The 14,932-nt window shown below is 50.3% G+C and overlaps 1 protein-coding gene across 1 annotated transcript; it reads right to left on the bottom strand.

Moving 5' to 3' along the window:
• Positions 1 to 303: 303 nt before the first annotated feature.
• On the bottom strand, positions 304 to 11,746 carry LOC141512503 (T-cell acute lymphocytic leukemia protein 1-like). The gene is given in 4 exon segments (XM_074221502.1): positions 304 to 4,769; positions 9,271 to 9,365; positions 11,272 to 11,659; positions 11,662 to 11,746. Coding segments are annotated over 4 exon segments (1,032 nt in total). The 3' UTR covers positions 304 to 4,305.
• Positions 11,747 to 14,932: the final 3,186 nt, after the last annotated feature.

The raw sequence follows: 14,932 nt of genomic DNA, 5'->3' as shown, positions 1-14,932 counted from the left end.
GGATGAGGAATTCTTTGTTTAAAAGCTCTGATAGTAACAGGCTTTCCTTAAATCCCCCTTCTCTACTGGTTCCACCCTCTTGGACCAAGAAGGACAAAGTTAACCCTTCTTCTAACCTTCAGAGCTAACTGATAGGATCTCAGAATATGGAAGCTGGAAGAGACCTTGGAAAAAATCTGCTCTGACTTGTCCTGGAATAGGAATCCCCTCTTAGACAGGCAGTCCAGTGGTCTCTCTCTTCCCCCCAAGAGCTCTCCCAACCATACAAAGCATTCCCTTCTTTCCACCCTTCCCAGCACAAAGATACCACTGACCAGAAGTCACAGCCACTCTGTAAAACTTTTATTTAGAAATCTTATCCCCAATATATTCCTCATACATAAACGCTTGTGTGAATATTCACACAGACACACATACACACACACACACACACACACACACACACACACACACGTACAAGCACACTTGTCACCACCAAAAGGCCTTTTCTCTCCTGGAGTAGCACTCCCCAGTGCCTGCCTCAGTGGTCCTCCAAGACAACAGTACCAAGGGTTATTACTCCCTCTCTGCAAGAGAATGCAGAGACCAGCCAAAATCATCCCATCCAGTACATGGACCCAAGGAGCTACCCCAGAAAATGTGGGGAGCCATGTACGTACACAGACATTGGGCAGGAACCAGAAGAATTCTGGGCTCCCAGGGGACCAGGTACCATTGAAATCACAAGTACAACTAGACCCATTCCCAAAACTTGAGACCAAATGTAGCTGATAGACTACAGTCACTGGGTTTTTGTCTCATTTGGAGAAATTTATAAAGATTGTACCATCATTTCTTTCAGCTACACACACATACACACAGAAAAAGAGAGAAGATTAGTGAAAAAATAGACAATTTCCCCAAATTGTCACATCAGCCTTTGTTCGTGGTATGTTTCCTATCATGACATTTTTTCCATTATCCTTAGAATGTTCTTTATGCTAACACTGATTTGAATTATCAGTTCTATTTTCCCCTAACAGAATTGAAGCTTCTTGAGGGCAGGCATTGTTTCATTTTGTCTGTTTCCCCAATAATAGACACAGTGTCAGACACACAGCTTAATTAATGGATGCTTGTTCTATGGAACTGAATTGTCCTCCTATTTGTTTTAGTCTTATTCTTAGAATTTTCTTATTTCTACCAGGAGAAAGGAAAAATCAAATGACTTCTTAATCTCTATTAAAACCTTGGCCATCTCACCACACTGGATCAAGTTGGACTGATCTTGTGATATGATCTGTTCCCATGCTCTCCCCCCCAAACCTGATTCATTCTTTGAAAATCCCTTTTCCCTTTCCATTCTCCTCCCCATACACAGATACACACCTCAGCCTAAAAGAGCAAAGATGTCCAAACGTATCCCTTGACCAACATCTAATGACCCCATTTATCCAGAGAGTTCAGGCAGGACTAATAGTTCAGGGTCTAAAATTATCTGGGTAATTTACTTGTGTGGAGACCAAGAGAGAATTTGCCATTGCTCAGAAGTTTTAGCTATACCAAAAGCCAATGGGTACATGCCTGGGGTGGAAAAAAACCCACCTTTGGGAGGGATGCTCATAGTAACACTCCTTATTCTAGGCTTTAATCTTCCCCAATAGGTTTTCATATACATAGCCTCCAGTGACCCTCATGACCAACCTGGTAGGGAAATGAGATTCTGATTCTGATTCTGCCCATTTGTCACATGGGAGAATTGAGGCCCAGGAAGGAGCAACTAAGAAGGGAAGTATGGATTAGAATCCAGTCCACAGCCTCAGTCTATGATCTGGCTATCCACATGATTCCAGTTTACCAAGTATCTTCTTGCTCCCCTTAAGAAGCCTAACTGATCTCCACTCCCATTTTGTTGGCCAATCTGTCTTGTTGAAGCTGGGAACCAAGTCCCAAGCTACTCTCTAAATCTCTAGATAGCAGTTTTGCATTGGAAAATAGGAGCTCACCAAGAAGGAGGGCCTAAGGGATTAAGTACAAGAAAAATGGGAGCCCCAGGAGAGACTGGGGCCATGTTTCCACCTTCCAACCGACATATGACCATAGGCAAAATAATTTCATCTGTAATAGGGAGACTATCTGATAGCAAAGGATCAGCCCTACCTTGAAGACTGTAAAATGGAAATGTTCAAGACAAGTCATTGAAAGAGGGTCCAGGAGCTCAAAAAAGAGTTGGCACAGAAACACTGAGAGAACTTCAGTGCCTCCTACAAAGTCAGAATATTGCTACCTGCCCCCCCCCCAAAAAAAGGGAAAACCACTCTTCAGGCCCAGGTCAAAGTTCCCATACCATCAAAGACAAGCAATGCTGAAGTGTGGACAGGCGATCTAAGCTCCCTATACACAACTGTACCTTGATGCCTACTGTAGGTAAAGTATTAGGATGTGGTCAGAGTTCAAGAAATCTGATTGTTCCAACTGTAGTTAGTCACTGATCACTGATCACGAAAAGAAATCTCTTGTGAAGGAGACAGAAGGGGGACTGGAGTTTTCTTGCAAATACTGGAGGCCTTTTTCTCCAGTACAGCTACAGGCAGCCCTCACTCTATGAAAACCTGATGTCCAACCTTTCGATCTTACACATAAGACAAATTAGGGAGTGATAATTCACTTTACAAAAAGAATTCTTCACTTTACAAAAAGGGACACTTTAAGAGTCCTTTAGAATTTGATTTACAAAAATTCAATGTACATGTGACTTTCTTAGGAGCATGCCTGTCACATAAAGGGAGTTGCTGGAGGCTTGGGACACTCAAAGGCTGTTTGTGGATATCCCAAGAGTAGAAGAGCTCAGAGTCTTGCCTTCAAATCAGGCCAGGTATCAGCTCATTCAGGGGAGTCCCCATTCATTCCCAAGCTAATCTGTACTCATCCCTGTTCAAGGACACAGAGGGATTTGATGTCTGGAAGGGCATAGATACAGATCTCAGCCTCTTCAGGTCCAGCTCTCCTTATATATGACCAGGTTTCCCAAGTCCCATCACCAGTCAGGGCAGGAGAACAGCAGAACTGATAGAACCTTTAAAGACTGTCAGAGTTAAGGCCCCCATGTTACATTGGAAGACAGCTGTCCAGGGTCACAGGGCTTATGAGCAGCAGAGCTGGGAGCAGATTCTGGGAAGGTGAGAGCTTGGAAAGACCACCTAGTCAGTCCCATCAGAGGAGGGAGCTGAATCCCTTGAAAGGGGAACCCAAAGCCACACAGTAAGTCAGTAAATACAGTTAAATCAACCACCCAGGTCTCCTGACTCCCAGTCAAGGGTAATCAACTCCTTCAATCACTCCACCTTCCTACTTGAATTTCTATGTTGTCTAGATCCAAAATGCTAACATTCAGTAATGAAGGAATTACTAGCTCCTTTCCCAGACCAGGCAAATGCATTTTGTTCTGGAGTCTTGAATTATCCAGGTCTTCCACTGGGGAAGACATTGGTGACTGTGCATAATTGTGATTATGCCATGAGTGTTCTGATAATGACTGATCATGAAGGATACTCACAACTCTGGAACCAATGGACCAGAGGTGATCACTTAACAGCTGCAGACTATGGTGGTGGGAGGGCAGGGTAGAATGGGACAGAGCACTGGGTACCTTTCCTTCCATAGGAGGGCTCAGAAGTTCCCATCTGGAAAGTGTTGACTTTCCACTCTCCCCACCATGCCTCCATTCCTCAAGTGACCACCAGTGGGCAGAACTCTCAAGTCCAGGAGTCTGGGTGACTGGGGTTTAGGCCATCCCAAAGGCCAGAGTCTGAAACAGCACAATTCAGTGTTATGGGGAAGGACAGGCAGACAGGGAATTCCTAGGGCCTTAGACCTGGTTCTGGGGATCAGGTAGGGGGCGGGGCTGGTAGGTGTCCAGAGGTTCACAGAGCTACAGGAGAGTGAAGAGAGCTGAGTCTTCATCCTTATATGCTACCAACCATGCTGCTGTCCACAGACATGATGATATGCCATAGAGATACCAACTCCAGGGCCAAAGGTAAAATCCAAGGATCCAGGAGGGGGAGAGTCACCAAAGACATCACTTCAACCTCTGACCATACATACACAATTCCCATGGCATGTGACATAGAAGGTTCAGTTGGATGAACCAGGCCTAAGAAAGGTCATCCTTTCCATCCCCCTACTTCCAGACCAGTCTTTTCCTAGCCTCTGGACTGACCATTTCCCCCACTCCCCAAAATTCTGCTCTATCCACTAACTCTATGCTGAACCCCAGTCTGCACCATCCCCAACCCCACAAGGGCAGCCTTCTGGCAGGGCCCATCATCGTGGGCCGGTGCCATCAGCTTGCAATAGGGCAGTGTGGAGGCTTCGAGCTGGGTGCTTCGGCTCAGAATCCTCCGTGTAGCTGTCAGGACTGGCAGCACCATCCAGGGAGCTGCCACAGCTGGAGTTGGGTGAGAGAGCATCATGGAGGAGATCATCAGTAGCTGGCCCAGTCCCAGGTCCTGTCCCAGCTCCTCCGCTGCCAGCTCCACCAGTCCCCACGGGGTCCTTGGCCCCTCGGCCCCGCTGGCTGCCTTCCTCCTCTTGGTCATTGAGGAGCTTGGCTAAGAAGTTGATATATTTCATAGCCAGACGAAGGATCTCATTTTTGCTGAGCTTCTTATCTGGAGGGTGGGTCGGGATAAGTTTTCGGAGCTCAGCAAATGCCCCATTAACGTTTTGTTGCCTCCACCGCTCCCGACTATTGGTGAAGATGCGACGAACGACCTTGGTGTGAGGGCCTGGTAGGGAGTACAAGGGGAGAGGTAACAGAGCCATTCAATCTTACCAAGTCAACCCTGGGAGGTAGCTGCTATTAATATCTCCATCTTACTGATGGGAAAACTGAGAATGAGAAATTAATTGACTTTTGCTCAGAATCACACAGCTAGAAAGTATCTGAGGCAGCATTTGAACTCTTATCTTCCTGACTGCAAGGTAAGTGAGCTATCCATTGTGCCACCTCACATTAATCTCACTGGGTTTCATCTTCTTCATATTTAAAATAAAATTAGTGGGTTAGACTAGAAGCTCTCTAATCTTCCAAGAGTTGATTGAGCTATGACCTTGTTGGTACCTACCCCTTGCTCTAAAGTCACACAGAGTTACTGAGCATCACAAAAAATGTCTAATGATTTTTTTGCTTTGTTTTGTTTCAGATGTCTCTGTCTCTCTTTGCTGTTTCTCTTTGTCTTTATCTCCCTCAATTTTTTCTATATGTTACTCTGGTTCTAGGTTTCTTTATATCTAGCTCCCTCTACTTCTCTGTCTGTCTCTGTCTGTGTGTGTATATGTGTATCTCTGTTGCTCTCTCTGTGTCCCTCTGTCTCTGTCTGTCTCTGTCTCTGTCTGTCTCTTGCCCTCTGTCTCTCTCTCTCTCTGTCTCTCTGTCTCTCTGGACTGCGACATAAGCCCCTCAGGTTAAAGTCCTGAAGACTCTGTCCTTTAGTATCGGTGATTTGTAAAGAAAAGGATCTCTGAAGAGTCTCTCCACTCTGCTGTTCCCAGGTGCCTTCCTGACCTGACAGTCATTGTTTTGTTTTCTAAGGCCTCTTTCAGGTGGTCTATTTTTTTAATCTAGAATTCTTCTCATTGTTGGGATTCACAGGTCTAAGGTCTCTCCAAGTTACTTTATAGATCATTCAATCCAGGGATCTCAAATTGAGAGTTAGAAGGGAACTTAAAGGTCATTCAATCCAAACTCTTCAGTTCATAGAAGAGAAAGCCTAAACCCAGAGAAGCTGTCGCTTGCCTAAGATTACAGAGATAGTATCAATGGGAAAGAATCCTAAAACCCCTCCAAGCTCTAACATCTTACATTCTAAGATCCCTTCCATCCCATTCTATGTTCTCCAGACCCTTCTAGGTCTGACACTCTCGTTCTAAAGTCTCTTCCAGCTCTCTCTGGTCTCATTCCCTCTGACTGTGGGAAAACAAATTTTCTGATGAATGAAATACTGCCCCAGGGAGTGAGACCAGCACACCAAGGCCCCTGAGGGATTCCTCCAAAGCCCTTCCTACAGGGATCAAGCTGGACTTCCTGCTCTCTGAGGCCCAGGACAGAAAAACACAACACACCTGCTGGGCTGTCCCCAGAAGGAAATGGAAATTAATCCCAGGGCATCAGACCCCTGGATAGGACAGGTCCATTTGGCTGTGAAACGGGAACTTAGAGCCAACTGAGACAGTTATGTTCTCCACCTGTCAGTCTTCCCTAACACACTAATTTACACACACACACACACACACACACACACACACACACACACACACACACACCCCTCTTTCTACTCACTGCCCAGATCTCCAAAACCTCAGGAAAAAAGAGATGTGGCAGTCTTGGAATCAAAGACCTAGCTTCATCTGCTGTGCAAGATTTAAACTCCTCATCTTTTCCAGACCTGGAGAACAAGGCACTGTGCATAGTAGGGATCTCACAAATGTCCGTTGTGTCTAGGAATAGAATTTAAAAAGAACTCCCTCGTTTTGCTTTGTTTTTACAGATGTGGACATTGAGGAGATTAATTTTTCCATAGTCGCATGGTTAATTAAATTATAGTGTCTTCTTTCATTTCTTTCCCTCCTTTGCTTCTCTATTCTCTCACTCCCCATTCTCTCTATCCATCTTTTTTGTTCTTTCTCTCCATGTCCCCACTTTTTCCTGTTTCTTGATTCCTATATCTCCTCCTCTCTGCTTCTCTTAGTCTCCCTGGGAGGAGTGTGGCACAAATGGAAGAGTTGGCACAAAATAGGCTGGTTATTGAATTAAAGGGATGGGTTTTTTTTAAATTCCTTCAAATTTAATCCTCCCCCCTTTACCCTCCCTATTCAACAGTACACTAGATTTTCTGTAAATGAAAACCCAAGTGGAACTCACAGTCACACACCTACAGCGCTGACCCTCCCCTCCCTAAGCCATGACCCACCAGGCAATGTCTAAAGTCCTAGACCTGCCATTCAAGACCCTCCCCAACCTGATCCCTCCCTCCCCTTTCAGTCAAATTACAACCTACTAAGGGTCCTTCTATGTCACTACCCTCTAGCAAAACTGGTCTCCTCATAGGCTTCAAACATCCCTAAACTACTCCTCCTGTCTGGGTCTTGACAAAGTCACCATCCCCAGCCTTCCCCCGGGGCTCTTTTCTCTGACTCAACTATGTTGTTCTTAGCAGAACAATGTCTCCTTCAATTTCACAACCAACTGGGACAATCTCCTCCAATAGCAAAAAGTAAATTTAAGTAAATTAAACCAAGGGAATTGAGGGAATCTCCCCATAAGTATTCTGCTCCCCACCCCGAGAAGGTAAAGAGTAGGACAGGGTGACCTATCCCCAAGAAGACGCACTGATGGATGATATTGGGGCCATATAGGGGAAGGAACAAACTATAGACCAAGGGAAGCTAAATTATTAGCCAGTCTTGAATGCAAAAATTTTCTGCCCTTCCATTTGTCTCAGTTAAGCTTTGTAGCTCTACCAAACCCATATATTGGAGATCCTTAATTGATGTCTGTTTAATTTTGATTAATCTGGCAACTTTTACCAGGAATAGTTTAACTCCAGACTGTCTGCCCATTTCCTCCCTCTGCCCTCACTTTCACTAATCCACACAACCTCACCCCATGACTGAATGATCATCAGGAAAACTTCAAAAGTAAAGAGATGGTTTAAAGGCTAGGGTCTAAGGCTTGGGATTGAAAAATCTGAGTTCAAATGCTCCCTCAAGACCACCTGTCGTCTGAGAATGGGAAAGTTATTAAAGGTCATTCAGCCTCAGTTTCTTCATCTGTAAATGGGGGGAAATAATACCACCTACATCAAATGATTATTGTGAGATTGAACTATAGGTAAGGTACCAGTTAAGTCTAAAAGAGGTGTATAGAAATACCAGCTCTTCTCTTTTAACACTGAGACAAAGGGGGGGGGGATCTTGATTCTCTAGGGCTTTGGTGCCTTCCTCATAACTTGGATAGTTATGAGAAAATACAGTTTGAAGAATATTATCCTCATTTTCCAGTGACTTAGCCAGTCACACAGCCAGTAAGAACCAGTGAGGATTACTAATGATAACAATCGTAGCAACTGGTGTTTATATAGTGCTTTTAAGGAGCAGAGGAGAGGAGGGGAGAGAAAAGAGGAGAGAAGAAGAGGGGAGGGGAGCGAAGGAGAAGAAGGGAAGTGGGGAAAAGGGGGAGAGAAAAGGGGAAGAGAGGAAGAGGGAAGAGGAGAAGGAAGAAGGAAAGGGAAGGGGAAGGGAGAAGAGAGGAGAGACACCGGGGGTAGACAGCAGACCTGGAGGCAGGAAAACCTAGGCTCAAGTCTGACACTTATTGCTTGTGTGACACCCTGAAAATTGCTGGGTCCCCGAAATCACTGTCTAAGACTTCAGGTTGCAGAGTAGTTGCCAGTCTTCCTTGTCAGAGGGAGCATCTGCATTCATAGTTTCCCACATCAATGCATCAATGAAATAACAATTCTAGTGTTTGTGTGTGTGTGTGTGTGTGTGTGTGTGTGTGTGTGTACATTTAAATATAGATAGATAGATGAATAGTATATTAGAGCTATATATATATATATATATATACATGTGTAGAGATGCATGTATTTGCATGTATAGATATGTATGTGGGAATATATGTAATTCCATGTAGATGTGAATATACATATTGAATACAATAATTATATATGTATTGAAATCATAAAGTTCTGAGTTCAAATGCTCCCTCAAGCCCACCAACTGTCTGACTCTGGGCAAATAATTATATTAATTATTATATATATTATATTATATTATATTATAATTATCTTAATATTATATCTTGTGATTCTATTAATTCTATTAAGCCATTTCCATATACAGATGTATTCTGTATGCGTACCTGTCTACATAAATGTGTCTGCCTATGAATATGTATTACAGGGGGCACTCCAGAGTTACAAATGATTTGGGGGGAGGGGAATTCACAGCTGGACTTCCATCAATTCGGGATTAAGTAACCTTCTCCAGTTTCCGGCTTTAGAGAGCTGCTTGAGCCCTAGCAGGCGGAGGGACTCCTCGGGTCTGCCCTGTACCCAGGCTAGATCTGAGGGGTTTCTTGAACTCGGGTTTTCCTGGCTCTGAGGCCAGCAGGACCTGCTCCCTGACTCTCACTATAAAACAAATAGCTCAACTCCTGTAGAATTTTTGAATTGGGGGGGGGGGGAGGGGCAGGGTAGAAGGAAGCCCAGGGAAGGACTCACTTACCATCATTGATCTCCACTTCGTAGGGCGAGGGTCTCCTCTTGACTCGATTGTTGCTGGTAAACACCGGGAAGGGGTCTGGCTCCCCGAAAAACCCACTGTCGGGAAGAGAAGGAAAGATAGGAGAAGCGGGATCAGATATGCCAGCCTTGGGGGCAGCTAGGTGGCGCAGTGGATAGAGCACGGGTCCTGGAGTCAGGACGACCTGAGTTCAAATCCGACCTCAGACACTTAATAATTACCTAGCTGTGTGGCCTTGGGCAAGTCACTTAACCTCACTGCCTTGCAAAAAAAACAACCCAGCTATACCAGCCTCCATCATCTACGACTTGAGGTCGTCACGTACACAGGGCAGGGAGTCGAGACTGCGAATTAAAGTGCGGCCCCGATGCCCCTTGCCCATCTTCCTCTCTAGGGCTCCTTTGTGATGAGTCGAGGGTCAGCAAGGGCTCCCAAGAAGCTCCCTGCAAAGTTGAGTAGGGAGGATAAGGAAGAAGAACCCCCACATAAAGGGGGGCATCTATTAACTTTAGAACCTTGAAAGAAAAGAAGGCCCGGGCTAACACCGGCGTGGGATCAAGGCAGAGTTCAGTTACACAGCTCGGCTGGGCAGATGAGGAAGGAGAGGAGGCCTCTCTGTCCCCAGGATTTGCCATCTGACTCTCTTCCATCATTCAGATGGAGCGACCTGGAGCGGCCAGGGAGACCTATTCGAATAGCAGACAAGTATGGGAAATGAGACCCGGACAGATAGAGGGGTGGACATAATGGAAAGGAAGACACGCAAAGGGCAGAGGCGAGTAGAGAGAGCCACACAGATCAGCTGGAGGATCAGATCAAGGCAAAAAGAAAGACACAGAGACACACACAGAAACGGGCAGAGGGGGGTGGGGAACAGGAGGAGGAGGAGGAGGAGGAGGAGGAGGAGGAGGAGGAGGAGGAGGAAGGTAGACTTGGACAGAGGAGAGAAAGGAGGGAGAGAAAGAAGAGTGACCGAGGGTAGGGTTTGAGAAAGGCTAGATACAAACTCAGAGTGCAACGAAGGAGGGCAAGGACAGGAAGACGAATCGAAGCCCTTGCTTGCCTTGCAGGCAGCCACACATTCACATCACACTGACATAAAATACAGATGTGAACACACAAGTGTAATGCACTGGTCGGTCCCTAAAACAGTAATGCTGTAGTTACCGTAAACAGTAATAATAGGGAGCCTGATCACCCATAGGTGGGGGCTTCGCGTTGCCCAACAGAGTAGCAACCCACCACCTCAGAAGCATTACAAGGGTCAAGGTCCGCAGAGCTCCGCTGGCCTGGTGGCGCCCTCCTAGATGCTCCCTCTAGTCTCCACCCCCTCCCCAAACACACAGACCCATTCTGCAGTAGTCTGATCCCTGGGCTCACATACTGATCGTCCATGGCCACATCCTGGCCCCCACTTCTACATAGCAGACTTCTCTCCTCTATTTCGGTTCCCACCCTCACATCCTGGCCCCCAACCCCACATTCTGGTCCCCCACCCCCCACTTCCTGGCTTCCCCCTCATATCTCGGCCCTCATTCCTATACTTGTGCCCCCACTCCCCACAGCCTAGCGTCATTCCCCCATTCTGGTCCCCATTCCCCATTTCTACACGCGGACCCACCCGCACATTCTGGCTCCCATCTTCTCATCTTGGCCCCCGTTCCTCCTTGCGTGCCCCCATGCCCACATTCTGGCCCCCGTTCCTCCATGCGTGCCCCCATGCCCACATTCTGGCCCCCGTTCCTCCATGCGTGTCCCCATGCCCACATTCTAGCCCCTGTTCCTCCTTGCGTGTCCCCATGCCCACATTCTGGCCCCCGTTCCTCCTTGCGTGTCCCCATGCCCACATTCTGGCCCCCGTTCCTCCTTGCGTGTCCCCATGCCCAGTCTCCGTGCCCATTCCTCCACACGCGTGCCCACCCCCCCCCCAGCCTGGCGGCCCCTCCGCCCTCCTCCCCCTTGCGTGGGGCCGTCTGCACCAACCTGCTGAGGGAGGCGAGCGGCTGCCCGAGCCCGTAGAGCATGGCCCTGCCGGCAGCGGCGGCGGCCGCCTGTCCCGGGAGCGCGGTGGGGCTCAGCTGCACCATGCGGCCGTCGCTGGGAGGCTCGACTGGGGCGGGCGCCGTGGCCGGGGCGGGGGCGGGGGGCCGACACAGCTCCGTGGTGGGCACCCTCTGGCGCGCCTCCGCGTCGCGGCCCTTTAAGTCGCGGGCGCCGCCCCCCGGGCCGCGGCGGGGGGCCAGCTCGATGACGGGGGGGTCGGGGGCCGGCCGGCCGGTCTCCTTGGCAACGCCGTTGAGGAGGAGGAGGTGGGGGGGGGCCCGCGGAGGCTCCATGCGGGGCTCGGCCTCGGGCTCGGGCTCGGAGCCCCGCCCCCCCCGCCGCCGCCGCTAGTCCCCGGGGCCGCATCCCGCGGGGGGTCACTGGGGGGCAGCTCAGCTGGCTGCCGCTCCATCATCCTGCAGGGACACAGACAGACAGGCAGACGCGAGCGGACGGACGGACGGACGGACGGACGGTCACACGGACGGACACGCAGCGCCCGCGGGCGGGGACAGGAAGCGTGGGGACCCGGGGAGGGGGGCGGGGGCGGGGGACAGAGACGGGGAGGGGGAGGACACACCAGGAGGGGGGAAGAGCCGACCAGAAGAAAGGGGGGGGGTTATTTCATTATTTCACGGGAATGAAAGGAGAGGACCGACAGAGGGAGGCAAAAACGGAAAAGACGAATTCTCCGGAGAGGCGCAGTATCCGTTCTGGGGGGCCCTGGAGGGCAAAGGGGAGAGAGGCGCAGAAGCCGGGGACAAGTCTCCTTTGCCTGCCTGCCCGCCTCTCCGCCGGTTCCCCTTGCCCCGCTCCCCTCCTCCTGCCTGCTCTCACCCCCTCCACGCTCTCCTCTTCCTCCTTCTTCCACCTCCCCTCCCCCAGCTTCCCTAATCCCCCTTTCCCCCGCTGTCTCCCACCCCTCCTCTCCCGGTCCCAGCTCTCCACCTTTTCCAGAGTCCTCGGGGACATCGGTCCGAGAATCCACGGAGGATGAACCGAGGAAACCAAAGACAGGAGGGAGAGCAGGAGTCTCCCCTCCTCGGTCCCTCCACTCTGTCCCGTTCCCCTCCCGCCCGTGGCCCTTCCCCACCCTTGGCCTACCATCTCCCTCCCATCCAAACACACGACCCCGCGTGGGGGGCAAGGTGAGATGTTGCTAGGGGCTGGGGCTGTGGCCATGCGGGTAACGCGGAGTGGGGAGCAATTATGCCCATTCAGACCAGACTCCAACATAAACCAGGGGAGAGGAAAAAGAGAGGAGTGGTCCGACTTCAGAACGAGTCCAGTTGGTCTACACGGGCCCTTCTCAGCTGACAGGAGTATTGGTTCACAATTCGCTTCCTTGGGGAAACTACAGACCTGCCTCCTCATCCCTCAAATACCCTTTTTTTTTTTTTTTTTTTTTTGGAAAAAACGTCTTTATCTAGAGTCTTGCTCCATGATGCCTGTTCATCGAGTAGGGCCGCGGCACCAGGCGAGCTAGGAGGAAACCAAACCCTCATTCTAAGTGATGCTTGATTGGATTTTTCTAATCACCTCCATGAAAGGTTTTCAACACTCAGCCACAAACTCAAATATAATTTTAAGGGGGTTCCAGCGATCCGATGTGCGCGGCTGACTGTGCCAAGCGCAACCGAACCCGCAGCTCTGTGAACCCCTCTCTCTCCCCATCCTCTCATGGATGCTGCTTCTCGCCTCCTGCCCACCCACACCCCGCTGATCCAGCGGAGTCAGATCCCACCCACAGGGCGCCCAGGGGCCGGGCTCCGAGTGGGCAGGCATCGAAACCACTGCGTTCAAAGCGAGGTTCCGAAAGGCGCCAACAATGTCTACGACCGGGTCAGCCCTGAGTCAGACCTGCCTGGATGGCGGGAGGAGAAAAGGCTCCTTGACAGGGACTGTCCCGGTTCCCCCCCGCGTTACGCAGATTCCTTCGCTATCCCCCAGGTGCGGGGCAGGGCCATGGGTTGCGGGCAGGGGAGGAGCTAGGGCCCGAAGCCGAGCTGGGGGATTCGAACCAAGCGGGAGCGGGACGAGCACTGGGGACTGACAACCAAAGTCTAGAACAGGCTCTTGGTCTGGACTCGGAGGAGAATGCTCTGGGCTCCGGGGCCGCTCCAGCTCAGGACTCCAGAGAGGCAGGAGGCCAAAATGCCCCTGCATCCCCTGGCAAGGGAATGATAGCTGCTCCCCAGGTTGGGGAATTCCCTAGGCGCACGGACTGCCCCCGCGCTTCCCAAACCGACCTGTGAGGAATCTCCACTGAAAAAACGGAATCGCCAGGGAAGTATCCAAGCCAGGCTGGCTCTCAGCTACTGAGCTTGGTGGAGTCGGGAAAGCCCTGGGTTCGAAATCCCGTCTCTGCCCCCTTTGCAGGCCGTGAGTCCTGGCACCAAGTGGTCCCACCTGACATCAGACCTGTCTGGTTTTTAAGAAAATGGAGGCAAGATCGCTTGCACTGTCACCCTCAGAGGGAGTGGAAGGTGATGGACGGGGAGGGTCGAGATGGGGAAATTGTGTCAACACGAAGAGAAAGGGAGATGGAAATGGGAGAAGAGTTCCCGCTAGGAAGGGTTTCGTGGATCGGACCACCACAGGGGAACTGACTGATGATGGTGACAGGACTGGGGGGGGGGGGGGGGATGTAACCTCAGGAAGGCTCGATCGATTTCAGACGTCAGGGGTGGCCTGAGACAACTGGTAATCGATCGGCCTCCCAATCCAGCTCGGCTCTGCCCAGCTCCCGGCCCTGGGCCTGCCACACCAGCTGCAAGCTGAGCCTGGCTCCCCCAGCTTCTCCCTAACAGGGGTCCCTCTCAAGAGGCTCCGGCTTAACGGCTCCGGGCCAGAAAGCTCTCCCTCATTCTGCATTTGAAGAGAAGCTTTCCTAAAGAAACTGAGCCCCTAAACTAAATTTGTTTAATTTTATTCTGATGAAAGTAAAATAAATTTTTTAAAAAAAATTTTTAAAGAAAATAAACAAAACGAAACGAAACGAAAAATAAGGGCAGGTCCGGAGAGAAAAGGTCGGCCTTCGGTGCTTGTCTAGGAAGCTTCCCAGACAATGGGCCCATGGCTGCTAGAAGCGCCCACCCCAGGCGGGTATAGGAGCTGAGGCAGCTGAGGCTAAGGGGTCCCCAAGCTGCCGGCCATCATCCAAGCCAGGCCCCTGCTCCCTGAGCCTAGACGGAGAAGAGGGGAGGAGAAGGAGAAGGGGGACCCTGAGCTCGATCTCCTCCCAAACCAGCCTGGGCAGCACCTTCCCCGGTAGGGGGTGAATGACCCAGTGGGTGTCCAGCCACTTTGGCCAAATGAGTCAGACTCCAAGCCCAGGGCAGGGTAATCTCGGGGAGCCGTTAGCTCCCCCCCCTCCCCCAGCCAGGGGCTTCCACCCTCCTCACCTCCCCCCACCTCGAACAGCTTTCTCCACCTCCTTATCCTTAGGCGGGAGGGTGGTTAGGTCAAGCTCCCTAAACCGGTGCAAGGCCTCTAATCTGAAGACTCGAAAAGGAGAACCGTTTCCTGGTTTTTATTTTAAAGGGGACAATGGGAGGGGGGGCGGAGTAGGGACAGTGGGAGTGAGACTCTAAATAGGAGG

This window comes from Macrotis lagotis, chromosome 2 (assembly GCF_037893015.1).
Source record: "Macrotis lagotis isolate mMagLag1 chromosome 2, bilby.v1.9.chrom.fasta, whole genome shotgun sequence".
Taxonomy (NCBI): domain Eukaryota; kingdom Metazoa; phylum Chordata; class Mammalia; order Peramelemorphia; family Peramelidae; genus Macrotis; species Macrotis lagotis.
The sequence above is the reverse complement of the archived record's forward strand: the minus strand, read 5'-3'. Positions and strand labels throughout refer to the sequence as shown.